Genomic DNA, 20,061 nt, shown 5'->3' with positions numbered 1-20,061 from the left:
ATCTGCGGCTTCACTGTGAATGCAATGTGAATGCACCAGAAGCAAACTGGCTGAATAAAATATTTTGTTGTCAGATCTGTGAATCCCAACTTTAGGCAAAAAGCGGTGACCTTTGTGAGCAGTCCATGTGAGAAGATGTATCATCCCACAGGTAGATTTTAGGAATGCATAGCATGGACTGACTACACAGAATTCAGTGTGATGCACCACCAATCACCATTCCTATTTGGAGGCAAATGAAAGCAGAGGCAGCCTGCTTTCTATTTAACCCACCTTCCAAATTCTTAATAGGAATATATATATATATATGTATATATAAGGAAGGGAATTAAGTTTTGAGCTGTAGTCTTTACAGAGATATTTAACTCTAGTATGCAGCTGCAGTCTAGACTAGGAGAAAAAGATGCTTCTGATGGGTGTTATTGGTGAGTGCAGCTCTTCTCCTCTATTACTACAACTTTCTGCATGTCCCAGCACACAGTTATGGATTTCGTTTCAAGAAGATTGGGATATAACAGAAATTTGTTGTGCAGCCTCTTCAGTAAGTCCATCTTGGGAGCGTGAGTCTAGGTGCTTAACATCCTCAATGGTCCTTGTGGAGATCCACTGCATATTTAAAAAAACAATGTCTCATTTAACAGGTTATGTATTTATTTTTCAGTGCTACCTAAAGATGAGGTAAAACAGCATTAGAAAGCTTTTGAACAGAATGAAATGAAAAAAGAGAGAGAAACACAGGAATGTTTGTTTCTTTTTATAATTAGAGAGCCTAAGATCCCTGCAATGTACTCAATCATATACCCCCCAAACAACATTTCATTCTTAAGTAATACTTATCTTGAAAAAAAGCTGAAATAAAGAGCTAACCATTCCAAAGATTGGCAATGCACTTTTATTGTAGTGACTAGACTGAGACATATAATTGATTGGAAATTACAATGTGTACTATTCTGCCCCATAGCTGCAGCTAACACTGCAGCATACAGAGGGTCTGAAATCACTGTCTGTAACTTCCATTAGGTCAATAGCAATTTTTCACATCTTGTGTTAAGAGACTCAGGGTGCACAGCTTCAGTTCTACTTATATTTTGTTATATTTTGTTATCATGTGAAGCTTCATGATTCTTTCCCTTGGAATCAAGTGCTTCCTTGGTCTATTTATACAGGTCATGCTGTGTAATCCACAAAGATTCTGTTGTCTTTGTTTCTGTGAGGAAAATATAAATTAGTTTATTGTGAAGACAAAGTACAGCTCAGCACCCCACATAAGATGCTTTCTGAATTGAAAGCAGTAACTATTCTATGTTTACAACACTGGCAGGGTACTTTTAAAGCTGGATTGCTGCCTGGGTTATTGAACCCCAGAATGCTAACATGAAATCCATAAAGGCTTTACAGTGATTTTCATACAATTTCAAATTATGCCTGAAGAAAGATGGACAGCTGTAACTCATAAACATTGTATGAGCAGATGAATTTCAAGGTCAAATTTTGTTCTGGAGTACAGCAGTAAGATTGATTTTTATTTTATTTTTAAATCTACCTGAAGATTACAAAATAATGAAATTTTGTTTTCAAGTTCATGCACAAGTGTCCATACTGTAAAAGGATCTTGTTAGAAGTCTTTTTTTTTTTTTTCACATATAGTATGGATTTCTCAGGCTATATCAATGAACATGAGTAGGAGAAGTGAACGTTTGTAATCTTGAATGAAAGGAGTACATGACCAATTTTCCTACAAGATTTTATTTGTGAAATTTAAATCAATTGTGCAGAATAAATTTACAACAACTCTATCAACTTGCTGTATCCTGAAAATTGTGTATTTTTTAAAAATGATAGGAATTTAATAGCAAAAAAAGAAGTCTATTTAACCCTTCAATAGAAAGGTTACTCTGAAAGTAACATCTATTTCAATAGAAGCTACAAAAGATACAAAGAGCATGACAACACTTTCTGGCAGAGCAAATTCTCAATTGCAAATCACTAGTTCTCAACAAAGCCACCACCATTAGCTATGCATTTTCACCAGTGATGAACAAGAACCTGTATGCTGTACCCATAAAAATCTGCACCAGTGGAGGTGACCCATTGTCACTGTCACCACTGCTGAAACACACCATGGACCACTTCAATGTGCTCACATCCACTGTTTAGTTTCCATAAATATTCCATAAGCAAATGTCAATGAATGTCAATGGGTGCCATTTTTTCTGCATGGAGGAATTCAATGACATACCTTTGTGTGTGTACACATGTCTATGTCAGACACCATTTTGTCTGATTGACTCTCTGCTGCCATTGGTTGCATGGCAACAAAATGTAAAGGAATATTGGTGAGAAGATTCAGCCTCTACTGCCATACTACCAACATCTGCTTTTGACACTGTAGGCCAAATTAGTAAAACATGAACTATTACTTTTGAAGCAGCCCTCATGTAAGTCTAGATAATAAATTATGTTATCACATTCTGATACTTCTGGAATCTTATATTAAATAAGTTGAGCTCAGCTTATGTCCAGAAAATAAGCTCTTACTTTCTGGCCCTTTATACTTGCAAACTCCCGCTAGGTAAAGTGCATGAGTTTAAGGACTGAAATATTCCTTTATCCATCTGTTCCCATTTTAGGATTTTTAAATCAGATGCTTGATCCACCTGTTCCGGGTTTAGCATAGGATCTGGAAAAGAAGGGATATTCAAGGACAGATTTTCAATTTACTTGATCTATCAGCTAATTATGAAACCAAATTACGTTAACAAAGACAAGAGGAATTGCTTTGCTGTCGGGGTTTGAAAGGTGATTGGTTGTCATTTTATATCATTTAGTGTTCTGAGGAGGTGAAGCTAATTTCTTCTCCATGATATCTAGAAAACTAAGGATGGGCTTCCTCTTTTCTACCTTTCTGTATCTGAAAAACATTTGTATATTCTAAAATAGTTATCACAAGTGTTCTCTATAACAGGTTTAAATCTTCAGAGAATGTTTCTTTCTTCTGCTTAGTTAGCTCTTGAGAACTGAAGTGAGGTGCTATACTAGAGTACCCATTTGCAGCACTTGTAAGCCCAAAAATTGAATGTCTAAAGTCTTAGCCTGGAAAAAATATTTGAAAACCATGAATAGTAAATGCAGTGTACTTAATTTTATCAGTGACAACAGAGTTGGTAATGTGTGAGAGCTAAGTTTGGAAAGAGCAGAAAAATTAAACCAAGGCAAATACTGGCCTCTAAGCCTTTCTTAAAACAATATGTGGTTTGGCAAGATGTATTCCTAGCTATTATATGATAGTATTTCTAGTGTCATTGATGTTATTTATTGAGGTTTCCAATTTGTCAATCATGACTTAATGCTTTGAAAATATATTTGTCAGCAAAATTTGTGAAATCTGATCTGAATATAGATTCTTCAATTCCCAAAAGATATAGATATATTGGATACGTTGAGGAAAGTGGGGGGAAAAAAGGCTTGACACTAAATGAAACATCAATATAAATAAGTATAAGTACTTTGTGATAAATGGATATGCAAAATGTAGCCCCTAAAAAGGCTTTTTTTGGACATCCTTGAAAAATACAATTATTTGACTTCTATACAGAGGGGCATTTACACAGTAATTTATTTTCAGAGGGAATTTTATATGGATTTCACTGGAAGTATCAACACGGTGAGTACTGATATTTTTACAATGGTTGTTACAGGTGACTGAAGGAAATAAAAAATCAACAATGAAAGTATCAGTTCTTCAAATATTCATAGAATCATAGAATTGTTTGAGTTGGAAGAGACCCTTAGAGGTCATCTCGTCCAACTCCCCTGGAGTGACCAGGGACATATACAGCACAATCAGGTGCTCAGAGTCCCATCCAGCCTGACCTTGAATGTCTCCAGAGACGAGGCTTCCACCCCCTCTCTGAGCAATCTGTTCCAGTCCTTCACTATTCTTATCACTACTACTACTACTACTACTACTACTACTACTACTACTACTACTAAATCCTTGCATGCAATCTAAATCTCCCCTCTTTCAGTTTGAAACCATTTCGCCTCATTCTATCACAGCAAATCCTGCTAAAGAGTCTGTACCCTTCTTTCTTATAGACCCCCTTCAGATACTGAAGGGCCACCATCATGTCTTCTCAGCACCCAGGTCCCTCAGCCTGTCCTTATAGGGAAATTGTTCCATCCCTGCAATCATTTCTGTGGCATCATTTTTGTGGCCCTCCTCTGGACACACTTGAACAGGTCTATGTCTCTCCTGTACTGAGGACATCTGGACACAGTATTCCAGGTGAGGTCTCTCCAGCAAAAAATGGAGGGGCAGGATCACCTCCTTAACCCAGCTCACCGTGTTTCTTTTGTTGTAGTCCAGATGCAGATGGCTTTCTAGGATGCCAGGGAACATTGCTTTCTCATGTCCAGCTTGCTATCCACAGAACAAAACTGCTTAATGTTTCTGAAGACTATTTAAATAGGAACAAGTGGCAGTCTTCTATTCTGGACTTGTGAATGAATGAACATCAGGTCAGTGATATCAAGTAAATCCCAAGTAACCATCACTGATAAATAGGGAGCCTCCTGGCAGCTACTGTTGTCTACTAGTCAATGGAGCACAACAGCCAAAACACCAAAATCATCTCAGAAGCCAGAGAAAGACACTGGATAAGTAGGACAAAAACAGACATTTTTCTCTATTGAATTGCCCTTTTCAAGTTTTCCAGCAACTGAGACACAGAGCACTAGCTCCAGACAGAGCAACTTAGTATGAACAAAAGCATGCCCTGTGTTTCAAGCTAGATTCCATGTGTTAATTGCAACTCATAAGTGAGTTTCTATTGAAAGTAGATTAGCCAAAGTTCTTGAAAATATCCTGTGAAAACGAGATTACTCTAGGAGAAAAAAACAGCTATGTGGCTATTTTTATTTGTTTATTATTCTGTGGTGCTTAAAAATAGTAAAAAAAATTTGTCTCTTATAGATAAATCTCAGGCAAGAAATGAAACTGCTATGAGAACTAGAAAACAACACTGCATTTCATTCCAACTTAGTATATTGGTTTAGGACTATAATAGTTCATTTGTGGTTGTCCTTTTTACATGTCAGCTCCCAAAGCACTGTGAACAAAGCATTTGTCCAGATATTAGTTATCTGTACAGAAAAAGATCATAATTTCCGTAATTTTATTTCATTGTGGTAAATCATCATGTATGTATTTTCAAGTCTATTAGGCTAAATGTAACATACACTTCCATGTCTGTAATTCAAGTCCGTTTCTTACACTATATCTAAATATCCTCATGGAGTGTGATTTCTGGGGTAGTGTTTAAACTAAAATTCAGAGAAGTTGTAACTATGTTTTTAAAACTGTTGGTGTGACATCACTAATTTTCTTAACAACTTTCGTGAAGTTCTAAGGAATTGCTATGTACAGTCTTTAAATATTCTGTTTTTTTTTTCCTGTGAATCAAGACCCTGTTGGTAAGATCTCTTCCAATCTCTATTACTCCATCTGAGACAAATAAAGCATACTTTCAAAGGAAGAAAAGATCTAAGCTGTGCAGATCCTCGAAGATTAAAATCAACAGCCTCAGTTCCTCTTTGTGCTGCTCTAGTGTTCAGCATATTTGTAAGCACTTCCTCTTTACAAGTGAATTGCACATTTTGTACAACAGAAAAGCTTTAACTGTTCTAAGACGTAGCTTGAGTTTGAAGCCATCATATAGATCCAGTCTATCTGGACAGTAGTATGATGCATTTTGTCCTCAAATGATTTCAGGAAATTAAAATAAGTAAATCAGTAAAAATATAAATATCTAACTATTTTATGCCTTTCATTTAATAATTGGTTTTTAAACACACCATGCCTATTGTGTTACTTGAAGGAGTACCACATTTAGATGTCTGGGTCTGTCTAGAAGTGGTTCATGTCAACAGCACTCATGCCTGAATCCTTCTGTGTCAGATTTTCTAGTGGAAAGTTTGTTGAAATTGTCCAGAATAAATAGATCCAAGAGATAATATGGCAACGGGGATGATCAGGGGTCTAGAATTTAAGGCTTTTTAAGTAGTAAAATTGTTTACCTACTGACATACAAATAGATTCTTCTGCAACTTGATAAATAGACAAATTCTTAAGTAGCAACTACATTGTATGTCAGTTTACAAAAGCAAAATTATCTATAGGTGAAGGTTTGGGTAATTTTCACTTGGCAGTTCTTTATTTAGAACCTTGTTTTCTCAGGTACTAATTTACTAGATTAAGGCTAGGATATGTCATTCTATGTCATTCTATGTACACTTAATTTCACTTATGAAGCCAGCTTTAGCAAAGAAGTACTTCCAGCAGGAATTTCATCCTTCCAGAGGTACTTAAGTCTGTAGAGAAGACATAAGTCATTGGTCTTCTACCTTTAGTAGGAAAGGCTGAATCCATTAGCTTTTATTATCCATTTATTTTTCAGAGTTTTCTCTCATGTCCAACCTTTTGGCTTGCCTGGACCACATTGAGCAGTGAGGAATTGTCTTGGGCTGGATATAAAAAATAGAGTCAATATATAAAAGTAAGAAAACATTTTTAAAGTACATTTTTATTAAAGCAATAATGATAATAATAAAATAATAATAATAAAATAATAAGTTTGTTTAGCTTGGAGAAGAGAAGGCTCCAGAAATACCTCATTGTGGCCTTCACTATTTTAAGGGAGCATATAAATAGGAGGGGGTGTGACTGTTTATGAGGGTAGATAGTGAAAGGACAAGGGGAATGGATTTAAACCAAGATGGGAGGTTTAGGTTAGATATTATAAGGAAGTTTTTCACTCAGAGGGTTGTGATGCACCGGAACAGGTTGCCCAAGGATGTTGTAGATGCCCCATCCCTGAAGGCATTCAAAGCCAGGCTCGATATTGCTCTGGGCAGCCTGGTCTAGTGGTTGACAACTGCTTGTGACAGAACTGCTGAAACTAGATGACTTTTGAGGTCCTTTTCGACCCAGACCATTCTGTGATTCCATGATTCTATGAAAATGTAAAGGTAGTGCAATATTTGATCTAGTTTTTGTAAAACTGATGCATTAGTCTGGTTTAGTGGAACTGGTTGCAATTTTTAGTGAGTTCTCAAGGGGTGTGACAGAGGTTTTTGGTGAAATTTTGCTCCTCCTGTACTTCATCCTTGAAAAGTTATTCACAAATGTATTTGGTGCCAAAAAGTGGTGATATGAATAAAGCACAATTATGAAGCAAGGGATATAAGAGAGGACTTATGACAGTCTGCTAAGGAGACATGATCAGTTTTTTTGTGTTGAATATCTGTTTGTAACTCTACATTCAGTTTGAAAATTTGCAGGTAATGTATTTATGTTGAGAAAAATAGTCACAAATATACAAAAAAAAAAAAAAATTATTGAAACCTATTCTTAAATTCTTTTGTCATATTAGAAATCAAGGATGCCTATTTTTCACTGTTCACAGACTGTATTAGGCCAGTGTATCAAAATGAGTATAATCATTTGCTATAACTTAACATTGCATTACACATTCCTTATGTCCTGGTTTCAGCCTGGCTGATTGCACACTAATGCTTGGTTTTTATTGAGTGGTGAATGGGTACCTGAGGCTGGGCCGGACCACCTGACAGGGAAGAGGTTAGACATGCCTGGCCTTGTTTATGACAAGAGGCATACCAGTCCTTCCTTTAGAAGAGTTTGCCAGCTCACATGGCTGCCAGCCATTCCTTCCCTCCATATTGCATCTCTTGGATCTTTTCAGTCTCCTTGCCTCTCGTCTGAGCTCTTGGAGATGGTATCTTTAGAAAAAGGACAATTTCATGTTCCAGGAGGTTTTCAAAGTGTAGCTAACTATGGCTTAGCTGGCATGCTGAAGTTTGCAAGAGCATCTGTCAGAAAATATTCTACTTTTTACTGATCTCTGTTGGAGGCTTTTTAGGGGAAAGTTGTGTATCTTGTTCTATATATTATATTAAAAATAAAAAATAAAATTTTTAAAAAAAGAGAGAGAAAAAGAAAGGAAGGAAGAAAAAAAGAATTTGAAACTTGATAGAAAAGGTACTTTCTCAGTAAGAAAAAAAAACAGCAGCAAGGTTACTATTCTATCTTTTCTCTCCTAGTCATTCTGCTTAGCACAATTTAGTCTAAGAATTTTTGCCCTAAACAAGTTTGAAATAGACTATCCTTAGATTGAAGGTGCTGGAAATGAAGACTGTAGGTTTATAGTGTCTGAAAATGAATTTTAAAATCCAAAAGTTAATGTAATAAACATGAAAAGAAAGAAAAGAGAAAAAGGAAACAAACAAACAAACAAACAAATTTCAACTGTGGGGTGTTAAATACACTTTCTTATTAATTAATACTCTTATAACTCAAATGTAGCAAATATACTTCTAAGCAAGATCACATTCCTCATAGCAAATGGTTGGCTATATCCTAAAGGCTGTACTATTTATCAAGAAAACATAAGCAAATAACAGACCTCAGGAAGTTTTTAATTGTGTATTTTTAACAGCTATACAAAAAAAAACAAAAAAAAAAAACAAAAAAAAACATTTTAAGCATCTCAATCAATTGTAATGACATTTTTTTTAAAGTCGAATGATTTTGGTGCTTTTACAGTTTGTGGTGCACCTGTATTTAATCCATCATGTATGATTATATGAAGGTAATTAGGTATCTGTCATTGACATGTACTGTTTCCTTCTGAAGATAGTGACATTTCAGTATTGAATAATGACTGGATTTGTATAAGGAATTACCTTCTGTACACTGGTGCCTTATCATAGAGCACACTTTACCTAAGCCATTGTAACTTTCTTCATGCCATTTCTGAAGAAAGGAAAGGGTGGAAAGGAGGAGTACGGTTTTGTGAGAAAAGATAGCATTCTAAGCTGCCATAAATTAGCTTCAGTTGTATCTGAAAGCTGGCATAGCCAACTACTATGGAATGGTTTGCTCCAGCATGTCTATCTGTACATGACCAGCTTCATTATTGTCCAGCAAACAAAAGAATGAAAGCAAAGAAGAAATAATCAGAGCAGAAATTGTATCCTTTGTCTGAAACTTTTCAGTGGATAAAACCAAGAAATCATATGAAAAATGTAATGATCACTGCTTTAGAGGATTCCTGCATTCAAATGCAGGTTGCCTTGCCAGGTTTTTTGACTGTTTATTTTGTTACTTTCTGACCCTGCACAGGGAAGAACTTCTGACGTACTCTTTTGCAATTCAGCAAAATACAAGATCTTGTAAGCTTGTTATATTTTCTGCAACTATGGAGGCAAAGATCAAATAAATGTTCTCAGTACCTCTATGCTCCATTTGAAAAGCTGATGAACTATAAAATATCTTTTTGCTTTGCTTGACTTCCACAGTGCTTCCTTAACTGGTTATATACTTCACGTGATATTAAGAATTCCTATAGGCAATGATTAAGGATTAAGACCCAGAGACTTTCTCTGGAACAATATATCCAAAACGTAGGGATTGTTCATTTTATTTTATTTTACTGAGTACAGTTGTTTTGTTTTTGTTACTGTTTTTATTATTTTTTTTCTTGTATTGACTTAATATTTCCAGTTTTAATATATTGAATACAGAAGGCACATGCTTGCATTTTAATTAAGATTATTAAGATTATGATAGCTCTCAGTCTTTTTCTAATAATTTTTACTGCTGCTATACATTTTTTAGGGTAATATTTTCAAATGCAGTTAATGGCTTTTAATTTAGTTGTTGAGTTTGGGTTTTTAATCCTGTTTCTCTTTTCAAGTGACCATAGTGTAGTACTCTCTTTCCAACGGATTGCACTGTTCTTTTTGTCTGTCAAAAGCATCAGGACAAATATATCCTATGTATCTACAGGTAACTTTTCATACATTCTGTACAAAAATGAATTGCGATACTAGACATATTAAAATTAAGTTACATTGGGCCAACAATATTCCATCCCATTTAGAGCACAGCAGATAAACCTGAAATAGGTAAAACAGTACAAGTAATATCTAAAGTGAAAAGACTCATAAAATGTAAGATGTTGCCTGCACACTACACCTTGTTACCTTGTCATCATTATCTATTTGATTTTTTCACCTCTTTCTAATTGCATCTGCCTTCCTGAACAGATTCCTTTTTCCACTTTGTAGATGAAATTCAGGTCCTTTTTATTCCCTCAAACTGTGTCATCTTTAGGTTAGGTGTTAAATTTCAGACAGATTTCCTCATGAATACTGCAGTTCTAAAAACCGTAGAATCATGGAACCATTAATGTTGGAGAAGAACACTAAGATCACCTTGTCCAACCACCAACTCATCACCACTATGCCCATGAACCCATGTCCTTCAGTGCCATGTATACACTTTTCTTTAACGTCTTCAGGGACAGTGACTCCACCACCTCCCTGAGCGGTCCTTTCCAATATCTCACTACTCTTTCTGAGATTTTTTCCTAATATCCAACCTGAATTGGATTATTATCTGAGTTACGGCACTACAGAAACAGATTTTATAGTTTATAATTATAGCTTACAGCTGAAAAAGAAATTAATGCATGAATTTGTTTTTAGTTTTGTCTCTCTTAAAACAGTTACTGCAGAAAAGGATAGTGAGTGCAGTAATACAGTTACATGACACAGTTTCACCAAATCTGTCACAGGATGTTAAGCAAGTTTATTGTTTGACATATCTTTATGAAAATGCAAATTCTGGCATTTTCCCAAGCAGGCAAATCCCTTCCAGTCAACAGTGTGAAACATTAAAACTCACATAACTATTCCAAGAGAATGTAATATTGCTAGGGCAATTTACTAAAATCAGTCAAAATTTAAACTTAGATAAAGAAAATTAACTGAAAGATTTTAAAAGGAAAGAAAAAAAATGATAATCTGACTTTCAGTATTGTCATTTTTATGCCTTTCCTACTTATCAGACCTGTATTTTCTCAGTATTTTTAGTGTTTAGTAGTGACCCACATTTTTTGCAGTCATACTTCAGAATTAAGTAATTCAAATAGTGTTTGAGACAATTTTCACAACAGCTTATCAGTATAAACATAGTAACTCATAAATACTTGAATGTGATTTACATAAATTTGAAGAACTGGCATAGTTACACTGTGAACTAAATAATGAAAAAAGGGGAAATGTTTTAGTGAAAAGAGGCTTTTTGGATAATTGGTCACAAATGGAGATATTCAACAAGTTATTTAGAGAAAGTAAACTATAGTGTATTTAATCACATTCCCTATGATAATTAACATTACTGTTAGACATTTTTAATTTATTTTTATTTTTATTTTTATTTTTGTCTATGGCCTAATAGACTAACAACCAGTTTAATATTTAAATAAATAAACTATTACTAATTATCTATACAAGTCAGACTCTGACATTAGTGTGAAAAGTTAGGAAAGTTAGAGAACATCTAGGGAAAAGAGAATGTAGTGTAAGAGATGGAAGAATAGTTAATGGTCAGGAGTTATCGGTTTTATAAAGGGATGAAAAAGCTCTACAGGAAAGTAATTAATACTTCTTAATCTGTCTTTGGGGGGTACAGTACTGTGAATCAAATTGAAATTAGTATGTAGTCCTGGGATTGCGTGCTGTGATAACATATAAAGTAGCGCTACTTGCTGCTTTACAGATATTTTATATTACAGGTAAGACTGGACTACATTGGTTAGTATGCACTGCTACAGTTTATACAGCAAATCAAAATATTGGTGTAATTCTTGTTTAACAACAGAACAGGAACAGTTGAGCTCTTGTAGTATATGTTCATTAAAAGGCATTTCAATTGATTAAAAAGGATTACAGACCCACACTGGCTTTGTTTCTGATTTATTTCCAAAGCAGATAGTTCTGTGATTTACAGTTGCTAACTCTTGGCCTTTCAGCAAGCTAGATAAAGATGGGGGCTGTATGAAAGGACTGCTTTTTCTGATTAAGACCAAAGGGACAGAATGTCTTGTCTGTGTCTCACTTGGCAAAGAGCCAGGCAAAATTCTGAAAGAGTTTGGATGAAGCATGATAAAAAAGAAGTAATGACTTAACTAAACAGATAATATGCGAAAGGGATTACCATATATCTCCAGTGACTGCTTTTATATTTTCACATCCAGAAAAGACAGAAGCTGATTTAAGGATTTAGATCTTTATTTCATCCGGAACGAATGGGACTTTCACTAAACTTTCATAAGTAGCAACTTAATATTATGGATCAAAAAAATCTCTACCATTTTAATAATTGGAAACTGGCAGATGAAAGGAACTGTTGCAGACTTCACCTAATAAAGAGAAGAATAACCTACTATCTCTATAGAGTCCAAAATATTTAACAGACATAAAAATCTAAACTCATTACATAATTTTAAATTCAGTACTATGAGTACTAGAGGCTTTTCAATACTCATTCCCACCATCAGTAACATACATATATGATGAGTAACATATATGCTTGAATTAATTTACTGTTAGAATCTTGGAAAATACAATAATTATAGTTTGGTAAAAACAGACTGATTCTTTTATAATGGAATTGTATTTCCATTGAAAGGATACAGTTAAAGTATAAAGTATTCCTTGATGAGGAAGTCTAGTCATTACACGAAGTCTGTAAAACACTATCTGATCAGGTGTATGAAGTAATTTCATCAGGAAAAGACACTGTTGTCTGGAGAATGAGTGAGCAAACCAAAGGGAAAAAACAAGACACTTAAACTCTAATTGGCATTACTGGTTAGAGACAATACAAAAATTTTAATGCATTAAAGACAGAAAAGAAACACTATAATTTCTCCATTAAAAGATAAAAGCGAGCATTCATTCTCACTCTCTTTTATCAAGACTCCATACTTCTCATTCCAAGCTGCATGTCTCTAAAAAACACGCATCCTTCAAAAGCTGACAAAACAGCAGAATTAATCAAGACTGATGTGTCCTTATTTCAGTTAGCTCCATGTAATCCATCAAAAATATTTATGCAAAGATTGGATTAGCTTGGAGAGAATTCTTAAATATTACAATTAATAATAAACACATGCTTGAGCTGCCAATGTTTGAAAAAAAAAAAAAGTGAATAAAAAAAAATATATATGCACTTATTTTCCTCATCTCTCCCCCCTCCCCTTTTTTTAGTTTTAAAATCAACTTCTTAGAGACTTAATGATATTTCTAAAAGTCACATTACACTTGCTTAAAGGTCTATTATAGTAGTCTATAATTATTAAAAGATTGTGGCCTTTTATTGTTATGAGACAAGCACAAAACAAGCTTCAGTACTGTGTGTCAGTACTTCTTTTGAAATTTGAGCCTGTGTTACCTATTTGACCTTCTAGTCAATTCTGGACTTCTCTTTGCCATTAGATTTCAACACAATAGAAGCAGTTGCTCCTTAACGTTACAGTTTTAGAGACAGAAAGAAAAGCTGCCTTTGCGACCTATTGTAGGGAACCTTACAGCAGGTTGGACTTGATGATCTCTTGAGATCTTTTCCAACTCCTGCAATTCTGTGATTCTGAGATTTTGCCTGTTCCTGGAGAACCTTACCTTTTCCCTAGAATGTAACTGATATGTAATTTGTACACAAGTTAATCATGCTTCTTAAGAACCGCACGTGCAATAATTTTAATTTTTCATACCTGTTTTTCTTGTAGAAAGTATAGAATTAGGCACTTAATTTCTGTCATTTTTCGTATTAAGAAATCAACTTTTGTTTTCCTCTTTAGTCATCTAAACACCTACCGCCTCTCCTTATGACTCCTTCTGTTTTTTCCCCTTTCTGATATTTATTTTCTATCTTAATTATGTTTTAAATATATTTTTTTAAAAATTTATTTTCATTTTTATTTCCTTCCCTTGTTTATTTGATCATTGCAGAGGTAATAGGACTCATGTTGCCTTCAACACAAACAGAATAAGTTTTATTATTTTTCATTTCACTCGTTGCTTTGCATTAACAAGGAAATTTGCAGGTATTTTTCATGTTTTCCTTTCTACATGCAGCAGAAGTTTGTGCACTGTTATCATAAACTGTGTATCTAAAGAAACTAAGCATAAGTCAGTAGGAAGTGTGGAGCTTTAATTTGGAACATTTTAGCTGCACAGGAAGGCAATGAGCATTATTATGAAGGTTAAACAAGAATAATGCTTTAAAAAAACACAACTCTTTTAATCAGTGTATTTCCAGATGATAAAAAGAAAGTCAAAGAGATGAAATTGACAAATGTAGCATATAATGGTCCTTCTTGGAGCAGTACTACAGGGGCCTCATTAGTAGACATTTTAGTACAATCATTTTTACCCCTGTGGCTGTCACTTCAGACTACTCAGAAAAGGTGGCTCTAGGAGCTAATCACAGCAATGCCTTTCTCAATTTTATTTTCCTTGTAAAAATGAGGCACAAGAGAGCAAGTAAGTTCTAATTGAAATCAGAATTATCATTGCCATGGATGCATGCTGTGTCTGTAGGGTATGTTTTTGCCGTTAGAAAATTTCCTTTTTCCCCATAAGTTTGGGGACTTAAATGCAAAGTTGTGTTGAAGTCAATAACAGTGTAGATTTTTTTCTGCAGTTTTGAATAGCTCCAGCAATACATTTCCTCCTTTCTTAACAGAAGAACAGTTGTCCATTTATGTTTAATATTATTAACTGTAGTTGATAAGGGGAGGGGCAGACTTCAAGGATGAGAAGTGCCATTTACATTGCACATTAAATTACAAATTGGCTCTCTCTTGCATGTAATTCCTTTTCCTTTAGAATTCTTCAATTTCTCTTACAAGAATAATAAGTACGATTTCCTGCTTGAAGTTTAATTGCCAACTTGAGAGCTACTGCAGATCTCTGTTGCTAAAAAAAATTGCATAAAATGAAAGCAAAGTATTAAACGAGTACTTTAAAGTGGGAAAAATGTTTTTTTTTTCTTTAACTTCAAAGAAGTAACTGACTGTGATGGTCCATCCTGCACATACTGGGGAAAAAAAATACATTCCTGAAATTTCATTCTTCTTACCCCTGAATCTATATGATAGTTATTATAATCCCAATATTAATCTGGGGCATTCAAATGTATTTCCTCCCTTTTCTTGTGAAATAGTAACTTGGTACTCTACTTTAGAGAAAGCAACACAGGGAAATAGAGAGTTCTATAGAAGAGACGTCTTTTCATGTCTATTCATGTCCTAGAATTTTCTACCATTGGAGGACTTGCTACTTTTGAAGTAATGTGTTCTGGTTTCAGCCAAGGCTATTGTAGAACTCCAGTGTTCTGGCTTTTGCTGAGTGACTGGAATTTACCCAATGCCAGACTGGGCCACTAGATGGGGAAGGGCTGCCACCATGGAATATCCCTTTGGCCATTTTAAGTCTGGTATTCTAATTCTCTTCCCCCCCAGCTCTTTGGGCCTTCAGGTGAGAATGGGCTTGGCTTTGTACAACTCTGCTTAGCAAATATAAACACTGGTGCATTATCAACAGTTTTTTTCTCCCGGAACCAGAACATAGTATCATATCAGACATCAGAACCAAAGATAATTATCATCCTATACTTGATGCAGCAGGGAATATGGTCACTGAGAACAAGGAGGGGGTTAAGGTCTTCAATGCCTTCTTTACATCTGTCTTTAATAGCCAGACCAGTTATCCTCTGGGCTTTTTATGACCCAATCTGGAAGTCTGGGACACTGCTCAGAATATGCCCCCAGCGATTCTGATGGAGACAGAGAGCCTCTCCTCCATCTGGATTGTCACAGGTCCATGGGACCGGATGGGCTGTACCCTCGGGTGCTGAGGGAGCTGGCGGGGTGACTGCCGAGCCCCTCTCAGCCATCTATCAGCGCTCCTGGTTAACTGAAGAGGTCCCAGAGGATTGGAGGCTTGCTGATGTGACTCCCATCTTCAAGAAGGGCCGTAAGGAGAATCCAGGGAACTATAGGCCTGTTAGCCTGATCTCAGTACCCGGGAAGGTTATGGAGCAAATCATCTTGGATGAGATTGCACAGCATGTACGCTGTGTCCAGGGGATCAGGCCCAGCCAGCACGGGTTTGTGAAAGGCAGGTTGTGCTTGACCAACCTCATCTCCTTCTATGACTGGGTGACCAGTTTGGTAGATGAGGGAAGGGCTGTTGATGTAGTCTACCTAAACTTCAGCAAAGCCTTTGACATGGTCTCTCACAGGCTTCTTCTGGGGAAACTGGCTGCCTGTTGCCTGGACAGGTATACACTCCTTTGGGTAAGAAACTGGCTATAGGGCCATGCCCAGCGGGTAGTGGTGAATGGAGTTAAGTCCAGCTGGCAACCCGTTTCAAGTGGTGTCACCCAGGGGTTGGTACTGGGGCCAGTCTTGTTTAATATCTTCACTAATGACCTAGATGAGGGGATTGAGTGCACCCTCAGTAAGTTTGCAGGTGACACCAAGCTGGGAGGTGGTGTCAATCTGCCTGAGGGTAGGGAGGCCCTTCGGAGGGATTTAGACAGGCTGGATCGCTAGGCTGAGGTGAATGGGATGAGGTTCAACAAGGCCAAGTGTCAGGTCCTGCACTTTGGCCACAACAACCCCACGCAGTGTTATAGGCTTGGGGATGAGTGGTTGGATGACTGTGAAGAAAAGGACGTAGGGGTGTTGGTTGATGCTTGGCTGAACATGAGCCAACAGTGTGCCCAGGTGGCCAAGAGGGCCAACGGCATCCTGGCCTGCATTAGAAATGGTGTGGCCAGCAGCAGCAGGGAGGTGATCATCCCCCTGTACTCAGCGCTGGTGAGGCCGCACCTCGAGTACTGTGTTCAGTTTTGGGCCCCTCACTACAGGAAAGATGTTGAGGTCCTGGAGCGTGTCCAGAGAAGGGCAACAAAACAGGTGAGGGGTTTGGAGCACAAGTCTTATGAGGAGCGGCTGAGGGAGCTGGGATTGTTTAGTCTGGAGAAGAGGAGGCTCAGTGGAGACCCCATTGCCTTCTACAACCTCCTGAAGGAAGGTTGTGGTGGAGAGGGATTTGGCCTCTTCTCCCAGGCAATGAGCAGGACACGGGGAAATGGCTGCAATTTGTATCAGAGGAGGTTTAGATTAGACATAAGGAAGATCTTTTTCTCTCAGAGAGTGGTCAGGCACTGGAATGGCCTGCCCAGGGAGGTGGTGGAGTCGCCATCCCTGGCAGTGTTCAAAAGGCGTCTGGATGACGTGCTGCGTGATATGGTTTAGTGCTAGTGGTGGCAATGGTGATGAGGAGACGGTTGGACCAGATGATCTTATAGGTTGTTTCTTGTGATTCTATGATTCTATGATTCTGAAGAAAATAATTTAATCCCAGCTGAAACTAAGACAAACGACAACATACTGACAGATGTGTATTCTAAACAATTTAGGGAAGAGCCCCAGTATACTATACGAGTAACTGGTGAGCATGGAAAAACGCTTGGAGAGTTTTTCTTAAAGAGAGTGATACTACCGTGAAAAAGAGCCAAGTTTTTGTGAAGAGCTAGGTTAGATAAATTAGACCTCACTTTGATTTGGCCTTTTGGTTGGGTCTTTTGAGAAAACAGAGGCAAAGTCTCAAGTACATTTCCACCCAACGCACACGCACACGTATATATATTTGTATTTAGTACAGTTTTACTGTATTCTAATACATTATGCCATGTTTATTTTCTTTCTGGAATAAATTAATAAAAGTTTCTTAACTAAATATCTGAAAGAAAACAGAAGCCATACAATTTTTCTTCAAGTCATGGAAATGTGAAAACTTTTTAGTAACTTAATGACCTGCGATTTTTTGATACAGAATCACAGAATCATAGAATAATAGGGGTTGGAAGGGACCTCAAGAGATCATCAAGTCCAACCCTCCTGCCAAAGCAGGTTCCCTACATCAGGTCGCACAAGTAGGTATCCAGGCAGGTCTTGAACATCTCCAGAGAAGGAGACTCCACCACCTCCCTGGGAAGCCTGTTCCAGTGCTCCGTCACCCTCACCATAAAGAAGTTCTTGCACACATTTGTGCAGAACTTCCTATGCTGCAGTTTCTGGCTGTTTCCACACACTGCTAAAAGAGTCTGAACTCACCACTCTGCCCCCCACACCTTAGATATTTATAGACCTGGATCAGTTCCTCTCTCAGTCTTCTTTTCTCAAGGCTAAACAGACCCAGTTCACTTAGCTTTTTTTCATAGGGAAGATGCTTCTGGCTCTTCACCATCTTTGTGGCACTCCACTGGACTCATTACAAGAGATCCCCATCTTTTTTGTACTGGGGAGCCTAGAACTGGACACATTACTCCAGATGAGGCCTTACCAGGGCAGAGTAGAGGGAGAGGATCACCTCCATCGACCTGCTGGACATGCTCTTTTTAATCCACTCCAGAATGCCATTGGCCTTTTTGACCAGTCAGCCAATCCTCAACCCACCTCACTGTCCACTCATCTATCCCACACTTCCTCAGCTTTGTTATAAAGATATCGTGGGAGACAGTATCAAACACCTTGCTGAAATCAAAGTAGACTACATCCACTGCTCTCTGCCCATCCACCCAGCCAGTTACAACATCATAGAAGGCTACCAGGCTGGTCAAGCATGACCTCCCCTTGGTGAACCCATGCTGACTACTCCTGATAACCCCCTTCTCTTCCAGTTGTCTGGAGATGGCATCCAGCACAAGCTGTTCCATCACCTTTCCAGGGACAGAGGTGAGGCTGACAGGCCTATAATTACCCGGGTCTTCCTTCTTGCCCTTTTTGAAGACCGAAGTGACACTGGCTATCCTCCAGTCTTCAGGCACCTCCCCCATTATCCAAGACCTCTCCGAGACGCTCCAAGAGAGCGATTCAGAAATCACCTCTGCCAGCTCCCTCAGCACCCATGCGGTCCCACAGATTTATGAACATTGGTGTTGCCTAGGCATTTTTGGACCGCCTCTTCACTGACTGAAGGGAAGTCTTCCATTCCCCAGACACTCTCACTAACCTCCAGGGTCTGGGATTCCCGAGGGAGAGATTTTTCACTGAAGACAGAAGCAAAGAAGGCATTTGGGATCTGCCTTCTTGGCATCCCCCATTATCAAAACACCCCCCTCACTTAGTAGGGGAGTCACATTTTCCCTAGTCTTCCTTTTACTGTTAACGTATTTAAAAAAGCCTTTTTTATTATCCTTTATCACCTTGGCCAGATTCAATTCCAGACGGGCTTTAGCCTTCCTCATCACATCCCTGCAGGCCCTGACAACATTTCTGTATTCTTCCCAAGTTGTCAGACCCCTTTTTCCACATTTTGTGGACCTTCTTCTTCCCTTTGAGTTTGTGCATGAGCTCCTTGCTCATCCACACAGGTCTCCTGCCACCCTTTCCTGATTTCTTGCTCACAGGGACACACCAATCCTGGGCTTGGAAGAAGAGCTTTTTAAATGCTGACCATCTCTCACAGGCCCCCTTACCTTCTAACACACTAGCCCATGGGATAGCTCCAAGTAGGTCCCGGAAGAGATCAAAGTCAGTTCTCCTAAAGTCCAGGGTAGAGAGCCAAGAGTCCACACACAACAAACTCAATATTGCACAACAGCTATGTGCTATTGCTTTCAAGGAATCACCTGCTTAAGAAACTTAAAAACAGAAACTTTCACAGTATGCCAGTGTCAGCAGAGAAGATATTCATTGCATGTAGTTCTTACTGAGACCAAATGCTGAAAATAAAGGATAAAGCTATTCATTGACAGAAGTTGTTATCACAATTATAAATAAATGTAAAATCTTTAGACAGCTCCTTCAAGTATAATGTCTACTTTATCCATGATTTCCCATCAGTAGACAAAAACACAAAATCATATTATAGAGTAATAACTGGAATAGGACAGATTTCAGAATGCTTCACCTTATTCAGAGTGCTCTTGAGGCAACAATAAGAGAGGGAGTTTGAAAACAGGTAGCTATAATAGAAACTATTTTTCAGCTTTAGCTGAAGCTGATGCTATCACCTACTTCTTGTGATACTGACTTCTGTAGAGGTGAGCATCAGGAGTTATTAACCCAAAAGGTTATACTGACTGAGGTGAAATTAAGGTCAACAAAAGTAAAATAA

At 37.5% G+C, this 20,061-nt stretch overlaps 1 protein-coding gene across 5 annotated transcripts in view; it reads left to right on the top strand.

The window, feature by feature from the left end:
• The window catches only part of PCDH9 (protocadherin 9), a 681,046-nt gene that overhangs the window by 310,362 nt on the left and 350,623 nt on the right, over positions 1 to 20,061 (top strand). Inside the window, exon 5 of one of the 5 annotated variants that reach the window (XM_042868517.1) lies at positions 15,153 to 15,176. The exons of 3 other annotated variants lie outside the window; for them this stretch is intronic. In XM_042868517.1, the coding sequence (XP_042724451.1) occupies positions 15,153 to 15,176 (24 nt within the window). Of the gene's footprint in view, positions 1 to 15,152; positions 15,177 to 19,787; positions 19,817 to 20,061 lie in introns of all 5 variants that reach the window. One more of the 5 variants, XM_042868515.1, reaches the window with a different exon arrangement.

This window comes from Lagopus leucura, unplaced genomic scaffold (assembly GCF_019238085.1).
Source record: "Lagopus leucura isolate 7727_CA_CO unplaced genomic scaffold, USGS_WTPT01 Super-Scaffold_100001, whole genome shotgun sequence".
Lineage (NCBI taxonomy): Eukaryota > Metazoa > Chordata > Aves > Galliformes > Phasianidae > Lagopus > Lagopus leucura.
The sequence above is the reverse complement of the archived record's forward strand: the minus strand, read 5'-3'. Positions and strand labels throughout refer to the sequence as shown.